The following is an 8,770-nucleotide window of genomic DNA, read 5'->3' on the forward strand; positions in this document are numbered from 1 at the left end:
GAATTTGGACTGCCACCAGTATGTGCTTCTGTTGAGGCTCTTATTAAATTGTGTTGTCTATCTACATATCTCACTTCCCTTTTAGGACATGAAGTAGAATTTTATCTGAACTAAAAGCCAATGAGATGCTGGCCAGGTGCAGTGGCTCAGGCCTGTAATCCCAAAACTTTGGCCGGCCAAGGTAGATGGATTGCTTGAGGTCATGAGTTCAAGACCAACCTGGCCAACATGGTGAAACCCCATCCCTACTAAAAACACAAAAATAGGCGTGTTGTCCCATGCCTGTAATCCCAGCTACTCGGGAGGCTGAGGTGAGAGAATCACTTGAACTGGGTGGTGGAGGTTGCAGTGAGCCAAGATGGTGCCATTGAACTACAGCCTGCGCAACAGAAGGAGACTCTGTCTCAAAAAAAAAAAAAAAAGCTAATGAGAATAAAGATAAGGAAAATCAATGTGAGAGTCATTCCTTAGGTAAAATGAGGGGGACAAATTAAAAATTGAGACCAGCCTGGCCAACATAGTGAAACCCCATATCTACGAAAAATACAAAAATCAGCCAGGCTTGGTGGCGAGCACCTGTGGTCTCAGCTACTCCAGAGGCTTAGGTGCAATAATTGCTTGAACCCAGGAGGCAGAGGCTGCAGTGAGCTGAGATCATGCCACTGCACTCCAGTCTGGGCAACAGAGCAAGACTCTGTCTCAAAAAAAAAAGGAAAAAACCAGAGTCAAATATGGCAGTTTCTAGGATAGAACTCCTAGGATTAGGCTTCCCTAAGCAATGTAACTTCTTCTTTTTTTCTTCTTCTTCTTTTTTTTTTTAAGACAGAGTCTCACTCTGTCACCCAGGCTGGAGTACAGTGGCGTGATCTTGGCTCACTGCAAACTCCACCTCCTGGGTGCAAGTGATTCTCCTGCCTTCGCCTCCCGAGTAGCTGGAGCTACAGGCACATATCTTCCTTTTATTGAGACAGGGTCTCACTCGGTCACACAGGCTGGAAAGCAATGGAGTGATAATAGCTCATTGCAGCCTTGACCCTCCAAACTCAAGCAGTCCTCTAGCCTCAGCCTCCTGAGTAGCTAGGAATACCAGCACACACCACCACCCCTGACTAATATTTTTGGTTTTTAGTAAAGATAAGGTTTTACTATGTTGCCTCGGCTGGTCTTGAACTCCTGGGCTCAAGCGCTCCTCCTGCCTCAGCCTCCCAAAGTGCTGGGATTACAGGTGTGAGCCACCGCACCCAGCCCACAGTGTACCTTCTTGATACGGAAGGAGGTCACTTGGGGACAAGGCCTGGAGACAGAGAGTGGAAAGAGTGCAATGAATTGTGTAGTATAAAGTCTGTACACAGCGAGGCCTGGAAGCTGCAACAAAATAAACTGTGAGGCCAGGAAGAAGAAGTGGGGATGTGGGGGTAGACCTCCAATCTGTGCTGCAGAGCAGACTGATGGAAGGCTGCACAGAGCTGTGCCAGAGCCGTGACTCCAGCCACTCAGAAGCCCAGCATGACGGTCAGTGCTTTGCTGGCTTAGGCTTACTCAGGAGGAGAAGCTGGGGCCGAAAATGACCAGAGAAGCTTGGCTTGGGTCATGTGAGGAGTCTGCATAGTTACAGGCCAGTTGGGAGTTTTGGGGCCCCCTCATCGCAGGCTCATCCGCTATCGTGCTGTTTGTCTTCCACATGGCCTCAGATGGCCATACTTCCCAGAAAGTCTGCCTCAATGTTCCCAGTTTCCATCAACAAATTCAATTTGACAAACATTTATTGATCACCTCTAGGCGTCCTATACCAGTTCCTGGGGACACAAAGCTCAGTGACTCTGTGTCCCTGTCTTGGGGCAGAAGTGTATGACTCACAGCCCAGTTCCCTGAGTGCAGAGGAGCAGGAAGCTTAGTATTTCTTATGCATGCCATCAGATCTGAAGTGATCAGGGTCTTTGCCACTCCGGCCCCATTCCTCAGCTTTCTGGTTGGACTGCAAGTCTTCCAATGCACTGTTGCTGTTTCCAGATACATAGTAGTTTATAAATCCCTGAAGATAGTGTCTGAAACGGCTGCAACCCAAAGAAAGGAGACAGGAGATTAATCTCTTGACTCAGCTGAGATCGCTCCACCTGCTAACTCTCTCCTCTCCTCCCACCCAAGGAATGACTGAAAGGAGCCTGGAAAAGTCAAGAAAGGGGGAAGAAAACTATCAATCCTCATGGGCAAAGGCCTAAGTCAGCTGATACTTTCTGCACTCTGCAACAGAGTGCTTTTTTTTTTTCTGAGACAGGGTCTCGTTCTGCTGCCCAAGCTGGAGTGCAGTGACTCGATCATGGGTCACTGCAGCCTCGATCTCCTGGGCTCAAGGTATCTCCCACTGTAGCCTCCCGAGTAGCTGGGACTACAAGCGCATGCCACAATGTCTGGCTAATTTCTTTTATTTTCTGTAGAGATAAAGGTCTTGCTATGTTGCCCAGGTGGCTCTTGAACTCCTGAACCCAAGTGATCCTCCCACCTTGACCTCCCAAAGTGCTGGAATTACAGGTGTGAGCCCCCTGCACCAGGCCCCTACAACAGCGTGCTTTTGAGACCTCTCCTCAGTTCTTACTTTCCCTTTGGGGGTGAGAGGAGACGTGTCCTCACCAGCCTTGCTCTGGCTCTGCCGGCCACTCATACCCCAGGAGTGTGTGGAGGAGGAGAAAGAGCCACGGGTTCTCCTGCCTCTCAAGCCAAATCGGCTCTGCTGGCCTCTCACTGGAATCCCCAGGAGTCTGTTACCTGATCACTTTGGCAGCCCAGACACCCCCGGGTCCTCTTTGGGCAGCGTCATAGTTTCCCCGAGCATAGAAATATCTGTTTGAATTTTGGTGATTAGATGCTATCAAGTTCCAATAGGCTTTGCACAAGTCTCCAGCCCCTGGAAAGAAAAGAAAATGACAAAAATGAACCTGGTGACATACAGGAGAAGTGGAGAAATGGACATTTTCCACTGATTTCCAAATTTTAAGCCTTGACAAAATAATCTTTTGAAATCATACGCGGAGATAAACATTCCTTCCTGTGAACAACTTCCCTGAGTAACTGTAAGGAAGGTGCTTTCCATGGATTACATTGGATTGAATTGGTTGGCAGCTGTCATGCCCTGGGCTACAACTTACATGGGTCTGTGTGTGCTGTGCACAGAGAGGGCACGGTCATGTGAGGAATGTCACAATGAAGAATGGTACTACAGATGTAAGCTACAGGGACTATACAAGGGACGTGGTGAGAAGAGGAGGCGGTTGCACATCTGCTATGGCCCATAAGAAAAGTACATCCTCACCAGCTCTGCGAGGACAACTCAGACTTGAATAAATCTGTTATGGATATAGATGGCACAGGAAAGCTGAGGGCATGGGCAGTATGTGGTGAGTGGAATGACCTGAGAGAGCTTCAGAGGACTGGGACAGGCAGACCACCTCCCTGGTGGACTGAATGAGAAGATAAAATGAGGGCACATACATAAAATGCCTAGCATATTGGAATACTTGATGCAAGGTGGATTCCTGTTCCTATTAGTGAAGGAGTAAGATACCGCTATGCACCCAATAGAATGACAACAATTTTTTTAAATGACAATATCAATTGTGAGCGAGGATGTGGAACAGCTGGAACTCTCATAATTGTTTTGGGTTTTGTTTTTGTTTTCTTTAGTCAAGGTCTCCCTCTGTCACCCAGGCTGGAGGGCAGTGGTGTGATCATGGCTCACTGCAGCCTCGACCTCCTGGGCTCAATGATCCTCCTACTTCAGCCTCCTGAGTAGCTGGGACCACAGGTGCCTGATAACACACCCAGCTGATTTTTTTGTGTGTGTGGAGATGGGGTCTCACTATGTTGTTAAGGCCGGTCTCAAACTCTTGGCCTCAAGTGATCCTCCTGCTTTAGCCTCCCAAAGTGCTGGGATTATAAGCGTGGACCATTATGCCCAGCTCTCATAATTGTTCATGGAAGTATAAATTGGTACAATTTTGAGAAACTGTTTGCTAGTATCTACGAAAGCTAAATTGACATATACCTTATGACTCTACACTTCCATTCCTGAATATATAACCACAGCAGAAACGAGGCCTTATGTACACCAAAGTACATGTACACCAATATTTACTGCAGGTTTATCCATAACACCCCAAAACTAAAAATGTCTAACTATCCAATAATGTAGGATAGATAAATGGTGATATCAGTATACAATGGAATACTATGCAGCAATGAAAAAGAACAAAATATTAATGCGCATGGCAAATGCTGTTATGTGTATTAATATGTCATAATGTTGAGTGAAACAAAACCAGATACAAAATACACTGTACGATTTTTTTATTCAAAGATCAAAGACAGGGAAGCTAATCAATAATGATAAGAATAGCAATTACCTTTGGTGAGGGTTGTTAACTGGAAGAGGGCATGAGAGACCCTTCCAGGGTGCAGGAAATGTTTGGCATCTTGATCTGAGGGTGTAACATGGATGTGTGTATGTGTAAAAGATCATCAAGCTATACAGTATACGATATATGTAAGTTATACATAATTTTAGTGTGTTTTTTTTTTTTTTTTTTTTGAGACAGAGTCTCGCTCTGTTGCCAGACACCAGGGTGGAGTGCAGTGGCGCGATCTTGGCTCACTGCAACCTCCCCTTCCTGGGTTCAAGCAATTCTCCGGCCTCAGCCTCCTGAGTAGCTGGGACCACAGGCGCGCGCCACCACACCCAGCTAATTTTTGTATTTTTTTTTTTAGTAGAGACGGAGTTTCACCATGGTCTTGATCTCTTGCCCTCGTGATCCGCCCGCCTCGGCCTCCCAAAGTGCTGGGATTACAGGCTTGAGGCACTGCACCTGGCCATAATTTTAGTTTTTAAAGAGATTAGTGGAAAAATAGATGTTCGAAGCAGGTCTAAGCCAGGAAGAGCTATAGAAAGTGTCTATCAGCACCTATGTTGTTCAATCAATAAATATTTTTGAGTCCTGCTGTGGTTTACATGTTTCGGACTTCTTTAAAACAACTCACTTGGAAAAAAGGAAAGCTATGATGAATAGTTTTAATTATTATGTACTGTGTTCTATGGGATATTTCTCACTAATTTCATGTATTCTTTTGTGTCTGTAATTTTGTCAAATAGTTTATCTCTGGCATGGCATAATGACCGTTCTTTATCTGATGCATGCTCTGTGTTATTCTATGTTTTCCAGATTGATTAGCGAGAGTTTTCTCCAAGCAGCTGACAGATTCTGTCACTAGGTGACAGAAAAACTCAACAGAGTTGTTCTCATTGGCATTGTGATTAAAGTAACCTGGGGAGTTTTTCAAATAATATTCCTAGTCCCACTTCACTTCTAAGATTCTGACTCAGTAACTATGAGAAGAGGCTCAGGAATATACTTTTTAAACAAACACACCGGCCGATTTAAATGCTGGTGGGCCATACAACAAATTCTGAAATACACTGACCTAAGGAAAAAGATATTCTCTACTATGTGCAGAAAAACTTAGTGCCTGCTACCAAAACTCCTTAAAAACTGTTATTTAGAGAATATCATTTTAAAAGCACAAAATGCAGAAACAAATGAAAATTTGTAAAATTTCAATTGAAAAATTATAGAAAATTTAACTACAAAATTAATAACAGCACATGAAGTTCGAAGTATTGCAAAACCTGACAACATAATTTTCCTATTTTAACAACTAGACAATAAGATTCATTTCCTGGCCAGGCACGGTGGCTCACCCCTGTAATCCCAACACTTTGGGAAGCCGAGGCCAGCAGATCACAAGGTCAAGAGGTTGAGACCATCCTGGCCAACATGGTGAAAACCCGTCTCTACTAAAAATACAAAAATAAGCTGTGTGTGTGGTGGCACACACCTGTAGTCCCAGCTACTCAGGAGGCTGAGGCAGGAGAATCGCTTGAACCCAGGAGGCAGAGGTTGCAGTGAGCCAAGATCATGCTACTGCACTCCAGCCTGGTGACAGAGCAAGACTCTGTCTCAGGAAAAAAAAAAAAAAAAAAAAAAAAAAGATTAATTTCCCATCCAGAATTGCAGAAATCCATTTCCTAGCCCTATATCAGCCCTCCTGTGGCTAATCAGTAGGAATTTGCTCTTTTTATTTTATGGGTAGGAGTTAGGGCTTAATTTTCATGAACTCTGCATCCCAAGCATTGGCCATTTGCTTGGATACAGGATGGGGTTTCTCTGTGCAAGCACTATTCTTCTACTGTCTCCTAGGCATGTATCAATCTTGGAGTATAATTGTGAACTCAGTGCGTTCCCAGAGGTGGATGAGCTGAATAAACATCATGCCCTGAGAAATCTGTCATCTGTAAATTTCCACAGTAGGAGATCGCCCTCTGGAAGTCTTTATCCTACTGCACACCACACCAACAGTACAGGCTGGGCCCAAAACACCTTTAACCTGCAGTCTGGAAACCCCAAGGGAGGGTGATAAATCAGACCAGCCTAGAAGAAGAAACAGATACAGAAAACCACGCTCCTCCTCTGACCCCTGTGTGGCTTCTCTAAGGACCACTCACATCCAGTGAGTGTGTGGCTCCTGCTCAGAGTGAATCCTGGGGATATGCCGTCCACCCTCCAGAGTTCTTACCTTGGACAGCCTCCTTGAAAAATGAATACCAGCCTTCACTGCTGACTCCCATGACCAAGGAGCAGAAAACAATTCCTGTGAAAAGCCTCATTGTGCTGAAGAGAAAGAGAGAGTGGCAGAAAATCATTTAAAAAAACCCACGGATCTATGTTTTGAGGACTGAATTCCTTTTTTTTTTCTATTTTCTTTCTTTTCTTTTGTTTCTCTTTCCTTCCTTCTTTCATCCCTCCCTTCCCTTCCTTCCTTCTTTTTCTTTCTTTCTTCCTTTCTTTCTTTTTTCTGTTGCCCAGGCTAAAGTGCACTGGTATAATTAAGGCTCACTGCAGCCTCAACTTTCTGGGCTCAAGTGATCCTCCCATCTCAGCCTCCTGAGTAGCTAGGACTACAAATATGCACCATCACACCCAGCTAAATTTTTTTTTTTTTTTTTTGTAGAGACAAGGTCTCGCTATGTTCAGCCCAGGCTAGTCTCGAACTCCTGGCCTCAAGCAATCTTCCCATCTCAGCCTCCCAAAATGCTGGGATTATAGGCATGAGCCACTATGCCAGCCAAAGGGCTGAATTTGAAAGACTAATTCCCCATTTCCATTTGTTTATATTAGAATCAAAACTTTGTGAAAGATTGAAACGGGTTTTAAGAAGAGGCATAAACCCTTAATTCTCAGCCCAGATCTCTGGAAAGAATAAGAAGGTTCCAACGTGTTATTTGGCCTGTGGCCAATTTGTCACCCAATAAAGCAGACTAAAGTCAATCAAGAAGCATTTCCTAAGTTCCTTCTCTCCACAGCACTGACCCCATAATGAGGTGGAAAACACAATTTCTCTCCAATTGAAATCTGCCAATTATGTGAGAAAAGGATCTCAAAAGAGTCAAATAAGAGAAATTACTCCTTGGAAGAAACCTCACCTGTGGACCTTTCTCCAGCTGAAATCAGTAAAAGCAGAGCTGCTCGTACCTTCCAGCCATGGAACTATAGTTGATATCTCTGCTGGCTTTGGCATTAATGGGAGAAAGCTTTTAAATCCCACAACCTGCCTTGCCAAAGTCCTTTTTGCTCAATTGTTTGGGCATTTTAATATTAGCACATTGGGTAATAGTGTTTCCTTATCCAGAAGTAGTTTTCCAAATTGGATCATCAAAGCATTAGTTTTCAGTCACTTTTTCTTAATTGCCATTTTTTTCCTCTTAGTTTCCTGTATTACAGAAATGAGTTATATTTGCAAAATCCAGTGTGGGAAGACAGGGGTCTTTCTTCACTTTCTTCTCTTTGTGGCTCTTCATTCTTACCCATTTGGTAAGAGATCTTCCCAAAAAATTGCACATGGATATTGTGCTCTAGGAAGTGATCAATATTATTAGCAAAGGAGATGTTTGCTTGTCTCTTGTGGCTTCCCCCTAAAGAATGTAAGGACACAGAACAAGCAAGACTTGGCCGTACCAGTCATGGGGTGAGGTAATGATTCTGGGAGAATAGAAGGACAGGAATAAAGCCAGAAGATCAAGGGTGTGAAGGTCTTCCAGGCATAAAATCTCTTTTTTCATACAAATATGTATGATTCTGCACTTTCTTTTAAACTTACTATTATTGAAGATCTTTTCATATCAGGCTTGTTGCTTTTTTTTTTTTTTATAGCTACACTGTACTCCATTGTATGGACGGACTATAATTTATAAAATATTGATGACTGTGTTGACAGTTATTAACCTTTTGATATTGCAAATAATGATGCATTTATTAACCTTGTACATATGTCTCTTGCACATGTACAAATATATCTCTAGGATAAATTCCTACATGAGAAACTCCATGGTGAAAAAGTATCAGATTTTATAAATTTTTCGTTTGTTTGTTTGAGGCAGAGTCTCACTCTGTCCCCCAGGCTGGTGTGCAGTGGCGTGATCTGAGCTCACTACAACCTCCACCTCCAGGGTTCAAGCGATTCCCCTGCCTCAGCCTCCTGAGTAGCTGGGATTATAGGCACACACCACCACACCCTGCTAATTTTTGTATTTTTAGTAGAGACGGGGTTTTGCCATGTTGGCCAGGCTAGTCTCGATCTCCTGACCTCAAGTGATCTGCCCACCTCAGTCTCCCAAAGTGCTGGGATTACAGGCTTAAGCCACCATGCCTAGCCCTAGATTTTATAA

The 8,770-nt window shown here is 44.0% G+C and overlaps 1 protein-coding gene across 5 annotated transcripts; it reads right to left on the reverse strand.

Moving 5' to 3' along the window:
* Positions 1-1,745: 1,745 nt before the first annotated feature.
* Positions 1,746-7,855, reverse strand: LOC116525196 (serum amyloid A-4 protein-like). 5 transcript variants are annotated; one of them, XM_032240908.1, is made up of 4 exons: positions 7,578-7,855; positions 6,622-6,716; positions 2,764-2,902; positions 1,746-2,054 (listed from the first exon to the last, which is right to left on the reverse strand). In XM_032240908.1, exons 1-4 carry the CDS (start codon positions 7,586-7,588, stop codon positions 1,892-1,894), a joined length of 408 nt encoding a protein of 135 aa, XP_032096799.1. In that variant the 5' UTR covers positions 7,589-7,855; the 3' UTR covers positions 1,746-1,891. The 5 variants fall into 5 exon arrangements, with proteins under 5 accessions (XP_032096799.1, XP_032096798.1, XP_032096802.1 ...); XM_032240907.1 differs by having other exon boundaries at positions 7,529-7,850; XM_032240911.1 differs by having other exon boundaries at positions 7,524-7,611.
* Positions 7,856-8,770: the final 915 nt, after the last annotated feature.

This window comes from Sapajus apella, unplaced genomic scaffold, assembly GCF_009761245.1.
Source record: "Sapajus apella isolate SASKATOON/1434 unplaced genomic scaffold, GSC_monkey_1.0 scaffold47, whole genome shotgun sequence".
Taxonomy (NCBI): Eukaryota; Metazoa; Chordata; class Mammalia; order Primates; family Cebidae; genus Sapajus; species Sapajus apella.

What these genes read in the sequence shown, in the direction of transcription:
- LOC116525196 (XM_032240907.1), bottom strand. Translation starts at nt 7,623, where the DNA reads ATGCCAAAGCCAGCAGAGATATCAACTATAGTTCCATGGCTGGAAGGT. An exon ending in TTTCAAGGAGGCTGTCCAAG is followed by an intron (nt 2,903 to 6,621) that starts GTAAGAACTCTG and finishes TTTTCTTTCCAG; the next exon opens with GGGCTGGAGACTTGTGCAAA. An exon ending in TGGGCTGCCAAAGTGATCAG is followed by an intron (nt 2,055 to 2,763) that starts GTAACAGACTCC and finishes TTTGGGTTGCAG; the next exon opens with CCGTTTCAGACACTATCTTC.